Source organism: Apodemus sylvaticus, chromosome 2 (genome assembly GCF_947179515.1).
Source record: "Apodemus sylvaticus chromosome 2, mApoSyl1.1, whole genome shotgun sequence".
Lineage (NCBI taxonomy): Eukaryota > Metazoa > Chordata > Mammalia > Rodentia > Muridae > Apodemus > Apodemus sylvaticus.
Window position 1 is genome coordinate 146,869,711 of NC_067473.1, and position 20,200 is coordinate 146,889,910.

Below are 20,200 nucleotides of genomic sequence, written 5' to 3' on the forward strand. Positions count from 1 at the left end.
TGAGGTGTTAATTAACGGAAACGACTCTGTATTCTTACCAGGTCTTTCAGACCAGACTTTGTGCTCATCCGACAGCATGCATTTGGCATGGCGGAGAATGAAGACTTCCGCCACCTGGTCATTGGCATGCAGTATGCAGGCCTCCCCAGCATCAACTCACTGGAGTCCATTTACAACTTCTGTGACAAGCCATGGGTGGTAAGCATGCCTCCAGAGTGCCTCCAACACTCCAATAGTAGCACCGACTGAGAAGATCTGAGAGGCTTGTCAGCTGGGAGTCTGGATGGGGCAGGCCATCACAGTAGCATATTGTTAGATGTCATGGGTTACATGATTTTGCTCAGAGTAGACCTTTGACTTTTCTACCATGCTGCACAGAGATCCTGTGATGAAAATCCTTTATGTCTGTAGGTCTTTCCTTGACCAGGGGCTACAGTGGTAAAAGTGCCTGCCTCTTGCCTTTTAAAATGTGTAAACTGTTAGAAAGGCCAAAAGCTAGTAGAGAAATTCAACTCCAAAGAATGTTAGAGACAGTTCTACCAGTATTTCAACAACCTCAAAGTCAGATTCTTCCACACATGCATGAATCACACAGTAAATGTAAGTTGGAAGTTTCCTTTGAGGTAGTCAAGTCCTAACCTTTCATGGGAGGAAAAAAGAAAAGAAAAGAAAAGAAAAGAAAAGAAAAGAAAAGAAAAGAAGCATGAAACCTCTTTCCGTATGGTGCCACCTTCTGAGATTGTTCTATGTAATTTCATTTAATCTTCATGATAAGCTTACCAGGGAGGTATTATTATTTTTACTTTGTATAGAGAAATAAGACCCAGGAAGGATCAAGTCACTTGCTAAACTTACAGAGCCAGGATTTCTGTAAGTCATACTGCCTCTCACTTGAAGTGAAGAAGACTTGGCTTGATTCCTTCTTCCACAGTCAGTCTAGAAACCTTGGAGGACTGTGGAAACTTTTAGACTAAGTATTGAATGAATGAGGCATGAGGGGCTGGGAGGCCTGGGTACTCCCCTCGGCTAGCTCTGCTGCCCCAGGCTGGCCTCACGGAAGGAAATGCTTGTCTCTAATCATATCCTCTTCATCTTCTTGTTTTTCAAAAATCAAATTTCACACATGCTAGATTGGCAGGGTTCACCAGGCTTATTGTGACATTTTAGAACCTTAAACCCATTCATTCTGGGAGCTGGAGGGCTATTCTATAACCATACAGGCCCACTGACTCTGTTCTTGACTTTGTTGTTTTTTTACACTCAAATGGGCAGCTTTCCTGTTCTCTTCCAGTGTGGGAGGAAGAGGTGTGGACGAGGGCTGAGAGCTGCTGTGGTTAAGGAGGGGTTGGGTTCCTGGGCTACCTCACTTGCAGCTTTTCCCTGTGTGTGGCCTGCCTGTGACATCTGGAATTCTACTGTTCTGCAAAGAGATGCTAAAAGGGTGGTATGATTCCAGCATGCTGCCTATCTCAGAAAACACATATGAGGTATTTATCAAATATTTTTCTGGGAACTGCCCATTTCTCCTTAGTTACATGACCGCCCTCCTGAAATATGCTGTAACACATCCCTTCCCCACTTCCTGTCATAATTTAGTTCTCTCTTAGCTACTCAGGGTGATGCTACTGGTGTCAGCTTTAACTGAGTAATTTAATGATCTAACCCTGTGACAAACTGTCTCATGTGTCTACAAACTGTAATTAATACTATATATGCTATTATTTTGCCAATGTAATTATTATAGTTTCCTGATATGAGACCCTCCCCCCACCCAAGAAAATGGTCCTGTGCTTCTTTTCCTAAACTGTGGCAGAGGCTGAGGGAGGAACGAAGATATCCCTCATGAGACCTGGGAGCTGGTGAGGGGTCACATTCTCACCCATTCATAATCCCAGAACGTTGCCTTTGGCCTTGCATGGGAACAACAGGGCTTGTTGGCCACACACCAAGTTCTCCCTGTGGTGTCACTAAGCAGCTGCCACACAAGTGACAACTTACATGTTCTCAGCTTGTCAGTAGAAGTGTACACATTTAATGACAGAGGACCCCTCTGATATGAGAACATTGGCTTGTGTTTCTTAAATTTCTTAGTGTAGGTGCTCTTGACGTGAGGAGAAATATCCAGTGGACTAGAGAAGGCTGTGCCCTGCTCTGGAAGGACACTGAGTAATGACTCTGCTCTACCCCAAACTGTCCTGGCCAGCCATAGATCTTCAGAAGAAATAGTTCTGGCAGTGAAAACAACGGTCCAGAGAAAGCAAAAATGCCACCATCCCTGATTGTTCCAGTTGTATCTGTATTCTTGGTTCCTTAGAGACTGATGGACCAGGGTTGAACTATAGCATTTAATATCTAAGAAAGACAGAGATAACATTATTCAAATAGAACCTGAAACCCCATTTCTTCAATGAATTATTTGACTCATTAGATAAGTGGTTTAAATAAGCATCTTTCTAGTCACTGCCAACAACATACCAGCTCTTAGATTCTTTTCTTTCTTTTTTTTTTTTTTTTGGTAGGCATAGAGGAAATAGCCCTTATCAGATATTACCTTTGTTTAATTGGTAACTGTGTACTTGAGACTTAATCTAAGTTTCCAGGGAGTTAGAGGCTTAATGCCAAACCCAGTATATTAATCAGACAGGGGATGGAGTGGGGAGGGTAGAGTGAGTTCTCAGGGACCCAACTGTAGCCTGGGAACTGGCTGTCATTTTAGTCTTGGCTGTTCCAGGGCTCTGGGAGTCTGCCGGAGGCCTTCCTGGCATCTGTGTGGTTGTCTGTGTAACTCACCCACACATAGGGAAGATAGGGCCCCACATGTCTTGGTGCCATGCCAGGGTGTGGGCTGCAGCAGGACAGAGGTCTTTAGGCAGAGCTGGCATCAGTTCCCTGGGGATGCTGGAGAGCCTTAGAAGCCTGGGCAGAAACGGAATCCTGCCAGGCCCAGGTAGGCAGGTAGGTCTGAAGGTCGAGTGAAGTAGGTGGAGTTGTAGAATGAAGGAGCAGACTGAGGGTCAGTTTGGACAGTCAGAACAAATTGAAGAATCCATGGATGAGAAGGGAAATGAAGGATGCAGTGGGCAAGGAACAAAGGAACCTGGGCAGTCTCCCAATATGGCCTCAGTACCACATGTTCTGAGACTTCAGCTGAAGTCTCCTCACGTGTAAAACAGGAGATCTGTGTGGAATCTGTCTGGTCTCTTTCATCAATACTGTGATGAAGACTGGGTCCTAAAAGAAGTCTTGGAACGCTAAGGATACTAGTTCCACATTCCTGAAGGTTTCAGTCCCAAAAGGCCCATGTTTCCCTGCATTTTAATAGAATCTTCACCAAACAAAAGGAGCATGATCTGATGTTTAGGGGGAAATACAGTAAAAGATGTTATTTCTGATGCACAGCGTGGGGAGCAGATGGAACTGGCACTTCTCTGCTCATATCTAAAGAGGGAGCCTGGAAAGGATGGGCCTTTTGTCCAAAGGCTACTGTTGAGTTAAGAGGAAACTCCACCAGAAGGCTCTGCTTTGCTAATGACCCTCCTGCTTAGCACATACACTGATACCCTTACGGAGAATGGCTATCACCTAAACTTTGTTAAAAGGTCCTAGCTTTCCTGTCCCTGAGGAGTAGAGGACAGGTTTGATCCAACTTTTCCCTTGTATCTGACCAAGCTATTAATGGTTTGGAGCCTGAACTTATCCCACTAGAGAAAAGATGCTAGGTTTCCCCTGCTGCCCATGCACTGGGCTTGGCATTATGGGACAGAGGTGGACTTACTGGAAAAGTCCTCTGCTTCCTGTGAGAAAAGCATTATCTCTGTAGAATCAGAAAAGTAGATAGTGCAAGGATTGAATGAAGAACCTGGCAGTGAACCTGGCTGGAGAGTGTGACCTTGGGTAGCTGACCTCTCTGTTCTTAGTTGTTTTTGTTTGTCAAAGGTTAAGGAGTACTGCAGGTGTTCCAGAAGCCTTCTAGCCCCAATGCTGAATATTTGAACCTAGCCATTTCTCATTGTACCACATATAAAGGGGTCAAGTAAGGTCAGTCCTTATAAATCCAGTAAGTCAGTGCCAGGAAGATGATCCGTATGTCTTACCATTGGCCCGCCATTCTTCCTGAAGAACAGCCTCATTCATGACACCTCTTGTGCAGACTCTGGTGGGTCCATATAGCACACAGGAGAGAGTTATTTGTTTCTTTGCCTGGCATGTTACCTCTTTAGTTTTATCGTGCTCTGTTACTTAGAAGGGCATGTGTTTGGAGTTAGAGACTCAAGTTTCAATCCTTGCTTCACATCTCTTTAGTTCTATTATTATTTTTTTTCTCAAGACAAGATTTTACCATATAGCCCAAAACAATGACCTGGAGCTCACTATGAAGTCAAGACTGCATCATCCTCCTGCCTCCACGGAGTGTTGTGATTACGTGTGTGTGTGTGTGTGTGTGTGTGTGTATGTATTTATGTATGTATGTGTGTGTGTGTGTGTGTGTACCACTCTCCCTGCTCCAGTTCTGTGAGTCAAGTGAAGTTCCCTACCTCTTCTCATTGTCAATTTGAAAAGAGATTATGTGGAAACCATTAATGTAAGTAGGCCTTCAATGAATGCTAGCTCTCTCTTTCCGATCCCTAACGAAAGCATACGTCCTTGAAGAGAAATTGCATTTACCTTCCCTTATTCTGTATTGCCAGTACCTTTAACACAGTACCTTCTACAGAGAAAATGCTCTATTTATTCGATGAATTGATGTTTTGTCTGTTCCAGAAGTTGAGGATACATTGTAATTCTTTCTTGTCTTTTGCAGTTTGCTCAGATGGTGGCCATCTTCAAGACACTGGGAGGGGAGAAATTCCCACTCATTGAGCAGACATACTACCCCAATCACCGAGAGATGGTAGGTGGAGTGGAGCTTTGACTCTGCTGTTTCTACCTTAGCCACATGGTGACTCTAGAGGTCTGACAAGAGCCTCAGCACCTCAGGCCCAACATGTCAGGTAGCTGTGGAACTGCTTAGAGCAGCCAACGTAGCTAGATTCTAGCCAACAGCTTTTTGTTTTCCAATTCTGGGGACAGAGTAGAAAAAAATCAGAAACAAAGGGATTTTAATGTGAGAGAGTAACAAATCTGTGAACCAACAGCTTGGCGTTTCATGAGTTTTGAGTGTAGCTCTGGCTTTGCCTTGTGTCACTGCGCATGTTATATTCCCTCACCATATGTCAAGTTTCCCAACCATGCCAAGTGGGCATAGCTGCCCTTGACAAGGCTATCTAATACAGCGTACACACAATTTTAAAGAGATTCCTCAGGTAATAGCCTTCTGGTAGTTGTGGAGACTCCTGAGGTAAAAGCTTCTGTTATTCTTCACTAGGCTTCCATTTCCTTAGCCACCTCCAAATTGACAAGGCAGAACTGATCCTATGCCTCCTGGGTGTGTGCCCCCAGAAGTCAGAAGGAAAAGAAAAATGGTTGCTTGAAGGTTGTGAGGATGCTTCATATTGAGCAACTGGAAGCTACTTTCCATCGTCCTCTCCATCTGCACACCCTCTGCCCAAGGATGGTGTGGGTTTTTACTGAACGATCCCACTTGGAGTCTCACTGCCAAAGCCTTTGAAGTGCTATGTTCTGAGACAGAGATCATATTTGGTCCTGTCCCACTTCTTCCAAAAAAGATCTCTGTCATTGTATTTAAATCCAGCTCCTTCTCCCAGCACAGCATAGATGGCCCTGCTTTCCTGTTGACCACATATCAAAAGTGAAAACAAGTCCTGATCTGTGGAAAAGAACAGGTAATCTCTACTAGCTTCCCCAGGAAAAGGTTTTGAGGACATTGAGCTCTATGATGCAATAAACCATAGAGGCCACTGTTAGTGTTTTTTCATGTTGACAAACCAGGAAGACTTAGAGAGGAGCTGAGAAGCCTTCAAGGGACTGGCAGCTAGAGTCTAAGACACAGTGGTAAGAGGACTGAGCTGGAGTAGAAATACTCTCAGGATCACAGCTGGCTTTTCCCCCCTGCAACACCTCGCAGGGAAAGCCACTGAAGAAGCTTGAAGCAAGGGAAAGGTGTATTCCACACTAGCATCTTTTCTGCATTATTTCCCTCCCAGCTGCTACTGAAACTTGGCCTCAGGAAAAGACCATGATGAGGAAGATCATGATGGGGGGGGGGCACCTTTGTTGGTATTTCACCTTTTTTTGGTTTTGTTTTGTTTAAAAACAAAATTCTAAAGTAGGAACAAAAACATTAGCAACCTAAAGGAGCTGAAGAGAAGTCCCCAGACACCAACAGAAAGCAATAGAGATATTTAACCTGGAGGGAAAAATGCTTGTTCTAGTATGTAAGTTTTCTTTTCCAAAGATGTATGCCAACTAGGCCAGACCTTCTGCCAGCAAAAGTATCTGGAGACTTGCAGGACATGAGGAAGAGTGGGCTGTTTAGCTCCCACTGTGTCCTTCAAGCAGATGAAAGTGTGTCAGAGGATTAGGCTAAGTCAAGACAGTGGGAGTAGGAGATACAGAGCTTTAGTGTATTCTTTTCATCTTAGCCAACCAGCCCACTCGGGATACAGTCGGCCCTCCTTCCATAGCATACATGGCAAGGCTGAACCATGTTATGACAGTCACAGCTTCTCCCTTATCACATGCGCTAAGAAAAGCCAGTTAAACAAAGCCAGAATAAAAACTTTCAGTAATAGGTATAAGCTAGACTAACAAGGTTTGGGAGACAGAGGAGAGGGGCTGAAGGCAAGGCAGATAAGTCATACTACCTTTCCAACCCTTGACAGGTTGTGAGCTGGGGATGTGAACAGCAGATACAAGCTGTCACATGCCCCACAGCCTCCATTTTGCTGGCCAGGCCATCCACTTGTCATTTCCCACTATCTGGCAGCAGCATGGCGGGTGGTGATGGTCAAAGTACCACAGAGAACTGGCTTGGTCTTCAGAACTCTTCCAAGGATGTGGTTACTGGTCCCTACTAAGGCTGGATGATATCAACGTACTCCTTCCGGAGGTGTAGGTGGCCTCGGTACCAGCTGCAGATGCCACCAACATGCTTCATGCAGACATAGTGCTGGGCCTGGTACCCATAGAGCTTCCGTTCCAGCAGCCAGTCCGTCCAGAGGCACTCATTGGGGGCAGAGATGGCACACGGCACTGCATAGCACGTGGTGATCTAGTCGTGGCCACACAATATCAAAGTGAATAGAATGCCCTCTCTATTGCTGCCTCCCACACTCCTGTGTCCTCACGGCCACTGCCTTTGCTTTTCCCAGTCCCAAGCCTCCTCCTGAGCTATCCTCCCTCTCCTTGTAAACACTATTATCTTCCTGTTGTCACACAGATTCAGCCTTCATAGGCCCTATCTTTCTTTACCTTCAACTGAAAATCTTGGTTCTTCACAAATTTGTTATAGTCTAAATTAAAATTTGAAAATAAGTTAATTATTACAGGGCCTGGAAGAGTACTCTGTCTTTCCGTGCTTCCTTTCCTTGTTTTTTTTTTCTTTCTTTTATTGTTTTTTGTTTTTTTTTTTAAAGACACTGTCTTACTATGTTGCCCAAGTTGAACTCAAACTTGGAATCCTCCTTTCTGCCCCAGCCTCTCAAGTACTGCCATTATAGGAATGTACCCTACAGCTGGCTTAGATTTTCTTTAAAGGTGGTTTAGTATCAGTTCAGTCTGCCACATGTGATGGCCGGTATCCCAGAGTACTTACCTCAAGTACTTTGAGGCAAGGTACTGTGGACTCTGCTTTCCTACCCCCAACTTCCCAGGCACAACGTAAGTATAGGAAGTGAGTTAATGTATGTGTATGGAGGAATATGTGAAGGACAAGACCCTAAGGCTCTAAACTTGTCCCTCACCTACAAGCGACCTCAGAAATGGATGTTCCCTTACTTGGCAGCCGCAGTTCTGGAGGTAGTGATGATTCAGGCTCTCCCTCTGCACCAAGGACAGGTCTTCCCAGGGTTCAATGTAGTTGCACAGATGGATGAAGACTTTTCCATCACTGAGAATCTGGCCTTTGTGGAGAGAGAGAAAGGAGTCAAATCAGGAGACTGCTTAGGGCCCCCAAGGGTCCCAGTCATTAAACAGATCAGAAGAGCAATTTTTATAATGGTCTATCTTTTCTTTCTTTCTGTTGTGTATGTGTGGATGTGTGCACACGTGTTCTGAAATCATGCCCTATGTGTACTAAACACACACTGTACGACACAGGGAAAATTCCACTCCAGTCTCAAATGGCTTTAATGACAGCAGTGACAGTTTAGGACTCAGACAAATCCCTGTAACCTTTAAAGCAAAGACTATGCATGGTATCTGTACAAGGCAGAATTATGAGATCTGTTGAAGGTCTTTTCCTTTAGCATGGAACCGAAAGAAGGTGGGATTTAAAATCAGTCTGCAGGTCATCATCTGGTGGCACATGTAACCTTAGCCATCAGGAGACTGAGGCAAGAGGATCAAAGCTTGAGGTCAGCCTGGGCTTCATAGCAAGACCCTTCCTTAGAGAAACAAACAAAAGGAACACATAAAAAAAAAACAAAAAAAAAAAAGGACAACAAAATGACTAACTGCAGGGTTGGGAATGCAGCTGAGTAACAGAGCACATGCTTAGCTTGTGAGAGAGACTGAGCTAGATCCCTAGCAGAGGAGGGGCAGACGTCTCTGTTTATGTACCAGCTGCCTTAACCTTAAAGAAGGTCACAGCAACTTTCAGATGGAGGGTGGGAATGATAAAGCTGTTGCTGAGATTAAACAAGAGAATATATAGAGTTCTTGATACAGTTGTAGGCCCACAAAAGATGTCCACCCCTTTCTAATATCCATTCTAGCCTCTCTTGTCCCACTGGATAGCTATCTCGGTATTTACCCATAGGAATGTGCCTTAAAGAAACAACTTGTCAAGTTCCTTCTATCTTTCATAGATCTTTCTCTTAAGCAGCATAGAAGTTGTGAGCCCCCATGAGGGTGCTAGGAATTGAACTGAATCCTCTAAAAGAGCAGTCCGTGCTCTTAACCACAGAGCCACTTCACCGGCCCCATAGATCTTTTTAATACATCTTTTCCTCACAGCCATCCCTCGCCATTCCTTGAACTTGGACTCTCATCCATTTATTCACTAAGCAGCTGCTTGCCCTAGTACCAGATGCAGAAATCAATGGCAGTATCTCTGCCCTTTAGGAGGGTACACAGAAAGTGGGCATTGGTTACTGGAATGTAAGTGCCCAGATATAAGAACAAAGTGCAGAAGAGGGTGGGTAAAGGAAGCTGTCTTGAAGGGATGAGTGGAAATTCACTGTCAACCAAGGACACGGGCCTCTGGACACTGGGGCTGTCTTACACAAAAGCAGGAGGACAGCCACATACACTGCAACTACAGGTAGTCCATTTCAGCTCACAGGAGAAAGAAGCAAGGTGCCATGTCACTGATAAGTGACAAAGGAAAGGCTACAATGTCATGGCATAACCTATCAATGAAGGGTTTTACCAATCAATCCCTTCTCCTGAAGGCATGGGCACCATTAATACTGTTTTGCAGAGTTATGTTTTCTTGCATGTCCCAACCTCTGGTTATTCCTGACCTCCTTGAGGACAGAAACCTTGTGTTCTCTTTTCCCTGACAGAACTCAGTGCCTCAGTGAGAATGAGAAACACAAAGGGGTTGCTCAAGAAAGGGATGGGGAGATGTAAAGGGACTGATCTGCTTACAAGGAAACTGCGGGGTACAGTGGTTTGCCCCACATCCTTCTGGTACTAGGGGCCAATAAGCCCATTTCATTGTGTCATCTGGTTCCTGTCACTCTTCAGGAGACATGTCTGGACTATGGACTCATTGAAGACTATGACCTACTCCTGAATCTCCATTCTTCTACCCAAGGCCTGGCAGTGTGGCCATCTGCTGGCTCCATGGATAGTAGAACTCCTCCCTAGTCTCCCTGTGGGCTGTGGGTTTTATTTTCCATCTCGTAGGCCATTATGGAGCCTACTCAAACAGTGGAGCTTCCTGGCTTGTTTATAGCTATACCAGCACCTCGTTTCTTGAATTCCAAAAATACTTTAATATTTTATTCATTTATTCCCAGATCATATTCTTGGGTATATTAGATGGGTGGCTGATTTCCTTTTCTTCATACAGTTCAGTATGGAGGAGGCTGACCCAGCAGCAGGCTCATGGAGATGGAACTGCAAGATCGAGCTTATGCACGGGGCAAGATAAACACACAGAAAACACTTTCCAGAGAGGTTTTTGGGTTCAAGATACCAAAAATCTTATACCATAAAACTTTCAAAATGGAACTAGCTGTCCTAGGTTAGCAGAGCAGCCTGTCCTTAGCATAGTGGAGTGGTAGCCAAGATCACTGTAGCAGGGACTCCCTTGTTTTGAAAGGGAGTAAATTGTTCCTCCTCACCAAAAGGCCATGGTCACGACCACAACTCTGTTTAGCCCCTCAACTTACCAGTCAAAAGATACTGCTTCTGACTGTTGGTTTCTAGTTTCACCCCACAGAGGGAAGAGTCGAATGGTGTGTAGACATATTGAATATCCTTGGCCTTCTCAAACCCTTTAAACATCTGAAAGGCAGTTACGGAAGGGCAGCACTGGGTCAGGAGTGTAATGGCACAGCAGCAGGTTAGAAGATGCTCATTTCTACCCAAACGTTAAACAAAGCTCGAATTCAGGCTTGGGGCACAGATGACCTTGATGGCTTTCATTCATTCATTCACTAATTCATTCACTCAAGTCTACACCTTGACTTATCCCAGGGAGATGGGGAGGTCCCATGGATGGAGACCTGTAGGACAGGATAGATAGGAAGTCCCTATCCTGAACAGTCACTTGGTTCCTGTGGGCCCTGCCCTTACCAGCGCATATTCTACCTTTATAAGGAGACCAGAGTCCATTGCCTGACTCTCACCAGTTTCACCCCTCCCATAGCACAAACCCCATCCCTTTATCAGCCCATTATGGTTCAGCCTTTGTCCTGCCTTCATGTACCTTTATCTGTTTGATTTCATACCGGATCATTTTTTGAGTGTCAGCAGGGTCTTCGCTGGCAGGGACTACCTTCTCGCTGGATATTTTGGCCCGTATCACTGCACAGAAAAAGGGAAAGTTCAGCACTGTAGGAGTATGCTATCTGAGATCTGGATGGTCTGGGGCCCTCTGAGTGTCCAGGAAATTCTTGGTTCAGGTATCTTGGGTTCTTAGCAGTATGGTGCATTTGAGAGAAGGGACTTGGAGTTTGCTCTGCAGTAGTTGCCAGCTTTAAGCCAACAGGACTGTTAGGGCCTCACACTGTATTCTTTTGGCCTTTTAACCCACTGATTTCCAGAGTACAAGTTTTCCATAGCCCTGGGAGAGGTGAGAGTAGGAGTCCCTTCAAGGCAATTGGCATGGGACTCTCTGTCAGTTCATCTTAGAACCTCATAATAGCCCACCAAAAGTGACAGTCACAAATGTTCATCGAATTTGTAAACGTCCCACTTGTCTATTGAGGAGACAAATCTCTTTCCATCTAATCAAGAACTGTTTGTATTTTATTTTATTTTATTTTTCAGTGTTGAAGACTGAACCTCATGCATGCAGCTCTATCATTGAGCTACAGCCCCAGTGCTGGGAAATCTTTTTTAAAAAAGTTCTTCCTCTCTGCCTCAGCTTGTACTAGGCACAAGGCTCATCGAAAGGGCCCCTACCCTGTAGAAGTCTTGATCTAATGGAGAATACCTTTAAAATAAAAAAATAGCAGCACCTACCACAAATAGGGAACAACAAAGAATCAAGAAGCCTTCAGAAAATGAAGGGTGAATAGTAGTTGCTAGAAAATTAAAGTTGTGAGAGAAGGGTATCCAGGCAAGGGAAGAGAAAGGAAGAAAGGTGTGTCCTGTGGAGGGCGCCTTGGCAACCTCAGCTGCAGGTGGGGAGACAGGTGTAACAATGCAAACGCCCCTTCCATCCAGGAGTTCTGGAAATTACTTGAAAGCTCCAGAGACAGCTAGGTCCTACCAAGCTGAGCTGATAGAACTACTCTAGAGGTCCCTGATAGAATACTTTTACAAATCAGGCTTTGCACTTCCAAGGTCAATAAAGCAATAGCCTTTTCTGACCCATCAGCTGCCACAAAGAGGCACCCATACATGATTTGAGTTCCAGCCCTTCCCTCAGACTCCAGGTCTAAAGTTCTGCCAACACTACTTTTCCCACTGCCAACCCCTGCTGTGGTACTCACAGGCCACGGACTCACCTAGCGCGGAGTGGCAGACGTGCTGCTGGGGGTGCGCAGGCGCGCAGCTGCACGCCTCACCCTGTCCAGGGGGCCACAGCAAAGCCAGCAGCCTCAGCACCAGCGCCCAGCTCAGCGCAGCCAGGGGACTCCAGGGCATGACACTGCAGAGCCCCAGCTGAGCTCGTGGGGTCTGCCTGTCGCAACAAACAGCCCCTCCAGGACTCCTCCAGAAAGCTTCGTGAAGCCCCGGTCTTTATGAGGTGGCTTTAGAGCCAATCCCGCCCCCCATGGGCTCCACCCTCCTTTGGCACCAGGCCACCCACAGCCGCAGGACCCGAGGCCCTCCTGACCAGACCAACAGACCCAGTCAATGCAGAGGGAAACCTGCAGATTCCGAAAAGAGCCTGGAAGTAGAAGATTCTGCGTTAGGGGCACAGAGATAAAAGCAAAAACCAGAGAAGAGACTTAGAAAAGACAGAAAGATGAGGGAGTGGGGCTCCAGCACTGAGAGCAAGAGCAAGTGAAGGGAGGCGTAGACACAAAGAGACACAGGCCAAGTCAGAGGCAGACGGAATTACAACAGGCAAAAGAGACAGTGACAGAGGAGGACGGACCCCTCGCTGAGCTGCATACTGGGAATGAGACAGGCTACTCAGGGTTTCTTTCAGCTGCAGGAAGTGTTTTCAATGCCCTATTTACGAGGCTCCAAAGCAACAGCAAACAGGGAACAGGACAGAGAAAGTTGGGGTGTGTGTGTCTTGGCGCTGTCAGCCAGGGGTGGAGGGTGGGGGTAGTGGGGTGGGGGTGGGGAAGGATGTCAGAGAAAGTAGCCAGTGCTTTCAAACCCTTTCTCACAGTTAGTGTGCTGGTCAGACTACAGAGAGTTGCGGGGCAGTTCTTTCCATGGAGCTAAAAGAGAGGTAGGTGTCCTGTAGCTCAGGGCAAACTTTGGAGCTCAGAGCTCCCACTGCATATCATTGCTCTCTGGAGACTGTCATGTTGCAGAAGGTGGAGCCGCTTAGCAAACAAGCCAGGCACTCATTGTGACCCAAGCCTTGTCCACTGTTTGTCTGCACAGTGCTCCAAGAATTTGAATGAAAAGAAGTTCGTGGAATGACTGCCTGGGGAGGGTAGGAGGCTGGGTCCTGATTCTGACTGCCATTGGGTCTGTTAGTGATCGTTGCCTCTCCGGGTTCTAACTCTTTTCTCCATAAAATAGGACTGAACTATACAATTTATCCCTCTCTTCATTTTACATTTGATAGTGATGTTTGAAAAGAACCGACTCAGAAGAGAATGACGTCAGAGAGGAGGGAGACAGGGCCAGGCTGATGTCAGTGCTCAGACCAAGAGTTGTCACTTGGAGGGGTGACATCAGCTCGACCTTGTCACTTGGCAGATGTGAAGACTGAGAGGCTCAGTGCCATGAAGTGACTTGCAGACGATCAGTGGTGGAGAGAACCTGCTAGTGTGGCTTCCAGGGCTCTCCCCACCCTGCCCTGGTCCTGCGCTACTTCTGCCTGCATTTTGTTGCAGCTCAAAATCCCGCCTTTGGAGGGTCCATCTTCCTTTAAATCTTATTCCTCTGATAAAACTGGGCTACTTTGAGAAAGAGTTGACTTTTTTAAGGATATCTCCCAAGGGTAAACATGTCAAACTCTGTCAACTCTTTCAAACCCTGAACTGGACAGAGATAGGCCTCAGCAGTCTAAGTCTGTTTGGTCCTGAGTCTGATGCTGGCAATGAGTGAAGAATGTGACAGAGGAAGAGGACAGGGTCAGCACTGGGAAGATGGCACTTGATGGGGAGGGGTCAGAGGTGCATGTTTCAAATGGACGTTTAGGTACTCAACATGCATTTCCTAACATTTCTGGTTTATGACAGTGCAGTTTATAGACAGCAAAATTTAATTTTTCGTGAATTAAAAAACAAAAAGAACAGAAATTTCCTTAGCTGTGAGGGGCCTTGCCAGGGTTATCTAATGCAGAAAACAGAAACAGAGAGATGTAGTGCATCAGATTGGAAGCTCTGCTTCTAGCCTACTGTGTAACCTTGGGAACGCTGCTGTCATTCTATGGGTTCCATGCATAAAACAAGTAGGGTGTACTAATTATTTTATTTCAATATTTTTATTAATTATCCAAAAATTTCATGCCATGTATTTTGACAAATTCATCAAAGATTTATTTTTTCCAATTTGTGTAGAGATATACATATGGATGTATGAGTTTGAATGCATCATGTGCATGCAGGTGTCTGCAGAGGCCAGAAGGTGTCAAATGCCCTGGAGCTGGAGTTGTAGATGGTTCTGAGACACTGGTATAGGTGCTGAGAACTAAGCCCAGGTCCTCTCCGAGAGCTGTAAGCTGTCTCAACCATGGAGTATCTCTAGCTCCTACACTGGTTCTTTAAAGGATGTTCCCAAGGAAAACATTTTAGGATTCCAAAGAGAAAGGACTTACTGACCAGTCCATGTCTTCCTTTTCTCCTCTCAGCTTACACTTCCTACATTCCCTGTGGTGGTGAAGATCGGCCATGCTCACTCAGGCATGGGCAAGGTAAGGCAGGACGACTGTGGTGGGCTGGGCTGAATCAAAGAGGGCTTTTATCAGTAAGACCATTTGTAGACTATTTTCCTGTGGTAGTGGATTCTCCCCAAGGACTGGACCAAGTCCCTTGACAGCCATGGGTTTTACCCAATTATACAATGAAGAGTACAAGCAACCCAGTTGACCCCTTAGATCTTTTGCAACAACTATGATCCTGGACATAATGGAATTGCTGGGGAGATGGGATGCTCAGTTTTGCCACTATCAAAACTGTGTGATTGGCTTGGAGCCTCCATGTACCCATGATTTCTCAGTGACTGAATGTACATTTTACCCTTCTTGTCTGCCTTACATTACCATTAGGTCAAAGTGGAAAATCACTATGACTTCCAGGACATTGCCAGTGTGGTGGCCCTCACCCAAACCTATGCCACAGCAGAACCCTTCATTGACGCCAAGTATGACATCCGGGTTCAGAAGATTGGCAACAACTATAAGGCTTACATGTGAGTGTGTGTGTGTGTGTGTGTGTGCGTGCGTGCACGTGCACGTGTGTCAGCGTGTTCAGCAGGTCCATTTGCCCCCAGCAGCCTCAGTTTAACCTCATCAGATCCATAAGGTGGTAGGAGGGAAAGGATGCCTCTAAGTCAGGCTTCTTAGCCTGAATTTTTGACAAGACAGAGGCATAGTCTGCGAAGGAAAATTATAGCTAATTTCATTAGTCTCAAATTAGACTTTACTTTGCCTACTGACAGGAACAAAGACTTTAGATTACCATAGTGGCAGTATATGGGCCTTTTCATTAACTGTGGTCATAAGTATTCTTGGATCATACTGTCATATAGGTTATGGCAAATGCCAGTTAAATCAACCTGTCTTACTCTTCTAAAAAAGAAGGCAGACATTAAGCTTACCACTACATCACGTTCACAGAAAGGCCTATTTTAATAATTTTTAAAACGTGGATTGTGCACCTTGTGACCCTGTGTACTTCGTTTTATCCATTACACACACTACACATTTCATACTACCAGAGGGATCTGTATGCTCCACAGACAGTGGGAGCACAGAAGCAGCTGAGCTAAACACGTAGCCTTGGAAATGCTGTCAATCACCGTCAGCCTTGCTTTCCCACGAGTGGAGAGCTGCTTCACATAGCTGCATCTGCAGGGAAAGGCGTAGATGTCAGGAAGACAACGACTTCAGGGCTTGCCTGGCCTTCTCTCCTGCACATGCAGACAGTGTGCAGCTCTAGTTTAAGAGATTAATCCTTGGCCTTTTTAAAAGTTGGTTAAGATCTGACATTTTCTTTATAAATAAAGGACATTATAAATACATGAATTTGATTTTTGCCACTTAAGACACATGAAGTCGAGTGCCTTCCTGTCCCTTAGCCATACCCTTGGCTTCCACTGTCCCCCTTGCCCCCTTTTTGTCCTTGGTGGAGGGTGGGGAGTGCTCCTTCCCTGCACTCCTTTCCATACCTGCTCCACACTTTAGTCCTTCCCACCAAAGCCTGCTCCTCTCTAGGGTGAGTTTCTTGTGGCAGAATGGTGAAATTGCTATTTTTTACCTTGTATGGCAGTAGGACGCCCTAGAAGAAAACTGAGGCATGGGGGGGGGGTGTCCTTCTGATTTGTGGTCTCTGTGTCTCTCTGTCTTTGTTCCTCTCCATCTCTGTCTTTCTCTGTCTTTCTCTGTCTTTCTCTGTCTTTCTCTGTCTTTCTCTGTCTCTGTCTCTGTCTCTCTCTCTCTTTCTGTGTGTGTGTGTGTGTGTGCATGCATACCCACATATGTATGGTGTTGGGGAACTGGGAAATGAATCCAGGATCTTTTACACGCTAAGCACATGCTCTATCTTAGGATCTACTACTGGTCTAGAATTTGTTTTTTGTTTTTTTGGTTTTTTTTTGTTTTTTGTTTTTTACCTTTATCGATTAGATTCTTGCTTTCAAAATGTTTGTAACTGTTTATCATTTTCCTGCTTCCAAAGAGGAATTAAGCACTGCTTTAAAACTATGTGAAATTAAAGACAACTTTTTTTTTAATTAGTTAAAAGATGAAGACTGCATATTTCTGGCCAGGAGAGACAGGCAGATCTCTGAGAAGGGGCATAGAGGTCGATTCTGACAGATAAGAAGAGTAGCTAACTACAAAAGCTTTGGGTGGCAATTCTAGTGTTTTTCTTTGCAAGGGACCATTAGTGTTTTGAGGGTGTGTTTATATCCTGCTCTGAGGAGGAATGGCCCCAGCCACAGCTAAGGTTAGGTGTGGCAGGCTTCCCCTCTGGAAATCCCCTAACAGCACTATTTGATGAAAAGGTGTTCATCCCACCCCACTTTCTTTTTTTCCCCCCATTTCTTTTTTTTATTGAATATCATCTTTATTTACATTGCCAATGGTAAAATCTTTTCTGATTTCCCCCCTCTTCAAAGACCCTCAGCCCCTCCTCCCTCCCCCTGCCTCCACATATATGTTCCTCCACCCAACACACTCCCTCCCCCCTCCTAGGTTTCCCTTTGTTGGGGCCTCTGTTGAGCCTTTGCCTGACCAAGGACCATTCCTCCCAATGATGCCCAACAGGGCCTTCCTCTGCCACATTTTTGGCTGGAACCATGTGTGCCCCTTGGTTGATGGTTCAGTCCCTGGGAGTCTTAGGGCATCTGGGTGGCCCAAATCATTGTTCTTCCTATAGGGCTATAAACCTTCAGCTCCTCCAGACCACCCTCCAGATCCTCCATTGGGGACCCCATCCCCATATGCAAATATACACACATATAAATATTAGAATACAAACTCTGTCTATTAGAGAGAATGTGATGTTTGTGTAAATCTGGGTTGCTTTGTTTAACTTAATTCCTAGCTCCATCAACTTTCCTGCAAATGTCATGATACGTTTTCTTTGTAGCTAAATAGAATTCTACTGTGTATGTACCATGCTCTCTTTATCCAGTCACCTGTTCTGTTTCCTGCCTGTTGAGAGTAATGAAGTAGTAACGAAGATGTGCAGGTATCTCTGCCATAGTACTTAAAATACTTAGGGCGTATATATCCAGAAGCAGGAGAACTGGGCCATTCAATATTTCTAATTTTAGTTTGTGGAGAAACTTTGACACTGTGCACAGTGTGGTGTCCATGTAGACATTAGATAACTTGCAGGGATCTGTTATCTCCTTCCACCATGTGGGTTCTGGGGATCAAACTGAGGTTGTCAGGCTTGGTGCCTAGTGCCTTACCCACCGAGCCGTCTTCTAGTCCCAGCAGCTGTTTTAATTCCACACAATCACATTTCTCAGTTCTTAGGTTATTTCCCCAGCTGCTGGAGTCCTTTTCAGAAAGTTCTTGCTGATGACTATGTTTTCTCTGTTTCCCTCTAGAATTTTCAGGTTTTATACTAAAGTCTTTGGGCTGTTTTAAATAGATTTCTGTTAACCCTGAGAAACATACATCTAATAGTTTCCTAATGGAATGCCATGTTTCCATCACCATCTATCTAAGACGATTACTTTTTATGGTGCATGTTTTTTGCATCCTATGATTTTGTTTGTTTGTTAAGTGCTATTGATCCATGGTATAATTGGATCCTCTGTTCTGTTTCATTGATCTACATGTCTGTTTGTGTGCTAATATCATGTTGTCTTCATCTCTATGGCTCTGTAGTATACTTCCGAGGTCAGGTATTGTGAACCTCCAGCACTGGTCTTTCTGTTTAGGATTTCTTTTGTTATTCAAGGTCTTTTCTGTTTCCTTATGAATAGTAGATTTGCTGTTTTCTACTGTGAGGAATGTTACTGGAATTTTGACAGGGTTGTATTGACTGTACATACCAATTTTGGTAATATATTTAGCAATGTTATCAATCTGTGGCTATTGGAGATCTTTCAATAGTCTAATGTCTTCTTAAACACTTTTCTTCAATGTCTTAAAGTTTTCATTGTAGAGGTCTCTCACATTTCTTCATTAAGTTTTTTCTAGGTATCTTATTTTAATTTAAGCTGTTATAAATAAGATATTTTGTCTAACTTATTTTTGTCAAGTTAGTTATTAATAGAGAAGCTGCTGATTTCTATATATTGACTTTGTATTACTGAATGTGTTTATCAGATCTAAGAGTTTTCTGGTGGAGTTGATAGGGTCTTTTATGTATGGGACCACATAATCTGAGATATGAACCTACTGACTTCTTCCTGTCTTGTTTGTGCCCATCTTATTTTGTTTGTGTTTTGTTTAATGTTTTAGTTAAGACTTTGAGCACTCTGTTGACTAAGGGTGGAGAGAGTTGGCGTCCTGTCTTACTCCAGACTATAGATGAATGCTCTCAGCTTTCCCCACTTAGAATAATGGTGGTGGAAGGCTTGTGGCATTTTTTATGCTGAGGTGTCTTCCTTTAGTTTCTAGTTCCTTCTGAATTTTATCATGTTGAACTTTATCAAATACCATCTCTGTGTCTATTGATATAGTTATGTTCTTCTGCCACTAAATCTATTTATATGGTGCTTTTTAAAACTTTATTTTTGATATTTTTGTATGATGAACCAAAATTTTACATCTCTAGATTGAAACCAACTTGACTCTGATGTATCATTGTAATGTATCTTTAAATTTTTTTACCGCATGTATTCATTTGCATGTGTGTGAGCATGTGTGTGCTATAGCACGCCTGAGTATATATGTGTGTGTGCCACAGTGTAGGCACAGAGGTCAGAGAACAACTCTGTGAGTCGGTTCTTTCCATATGGGACCTAGGACTCAAACTCAGGACATTAGTCTCTGTGGCAGGCACTTTTGTCAGCTAAGCCATCTTGCCAGTCCTTTTGATGGATTCTTGAATTTGGTTTATAAGTATTTTGTTGAGAACTTTTGCATCTATATTCATCAGTGAAACTGGTCTAAAGTTTTCTTTTTTGTGTGTTGTGTTCTTACCTGGCATAACAACCTGGTTTTGTATAATGAGATCAAAATTTTAGTAACCCTTTCTTTCCTATTTTTGTGAGTTTTATAAGTATTGATTTCAGGTCTTTCTTAAAATCTTTATAGACGTCAGCAGTGACTCCATCTGGTCCCTGCTTTTCTTTCTAATTACACTTAATTACTGCTTCAATCATGTGCTTGTTGTAGATCTGTTTACAATATTTATATCTTTTGATTTAATTTTAGTTGGCCATATGTTCTTTTAGAAATTTATTCACTTTTCTAAATTTTTAGCTTTGTAGAATAAAGTTTTCAACATATTCTCTAATGGCCCCTGACTATCGCTAGAGTCTCTTGTCGAGACTTCCTTTTCGTCTACTTTTGTTGTTTGGAGTCTTCTATTTCTTCTGCTTAGTACTTTCCTAAAAGCCAAGTTTTAAATTTGCAGTTCTATTACTCTTTTAGTCTCAGTTTTCTTAATTTCCACCCTAATCTCCATTCTTACCAGTTACT

General features: G+C 44.2%; 2 protein-coding genes across 3 annotated transcripts in view; one reads left to right on the forward strand and one right to left on the reverse strand.

The window, feature by feature from the left end:
* Positions 1 to 20,200, forward strand: part of Syn2 (synapsin II) — a 138,908-nt gene that overhangs the window by 94,778 nt on the left and 23,930 nt on the right. The window contains exons 4-7 of the mRNA XM_052174586.1: positions 42 to 198; positions 4,802 to 4,891; positions 14,723 to 14,785; positions 15,140 to 15,282. Coding sequence (XP_052030546.1) covers positions 42 to 198; positions 4,802 to 4,891; positions 14,723 to 14,785; positions 15,140 to 15,282 — 453 coding nt within the window. The remainder of the gene's footprint in view (positions 1 to 41; positions 199 to 4,801; positions 4,892 to 14,722; positions 14,786 to 15,139; positions 15,283 to 20,200) is intronic.
* On the reverse strand, positions 6,237 to 12,492 carry Timp4 (TIMP metallopeptidase inhibitor 4). Of its 2 annotated transcripts, none has more exons than XM_052174587.1 (5): positions 12,246 to 12,492; positions 11,000 to 11,097; positions 10,461 to 10,575; positions 7,897 to 8,021; positions 6,237 to 7,171 (listed from the first exon to the last, which is right to left on the reverse strand). In XM_052174587.1, the coding sequence occupies exons 1-5, from the start codon at positions 12,382 to 12,384 to the stop codon at positions 6,974 to 6,976; spliced, it is 675 nt and encodes a 224-aa protein (XP_052030547.1). In that variant the 5' UTR covers positions 12,385 to 12,492; the 3' UTR covers positions 6,237 to 6,973. The 2 variants fall into 2 exon arrangements, with proteins under 2 accessions (XP_052030547.1, XP_052030548.1); XM_052174588.1 differs by having other exon boundaries at positions 7,054 to 7,152.

Excerpts from the sequence above, each read along its gene's own strand:
- Timp4 (XM_052174587.1), bottom strand. The coding sequence starts at position 12,384 with ATGCCCTGGAGTCCCCTGGCTGCGCTGAGCTGGGCGCTGGTGCTGAGG. Across the intron at positions 8,022-10,460 it reads GAAGCAGTATCTTTTGACTG|GCCAGATTCTCAGTGATGGA; the intron begins GTAAGTTGAGGG and ends CTCTCCACAAAG. Across the intron at positions 7,172-7,896 it reads TCCAGAACTGCGGCTGCCAA|ATCACCACGTGCTATGCAGT; the intron begins GTAAGGGAACAT and ends GGCCACGACTAG.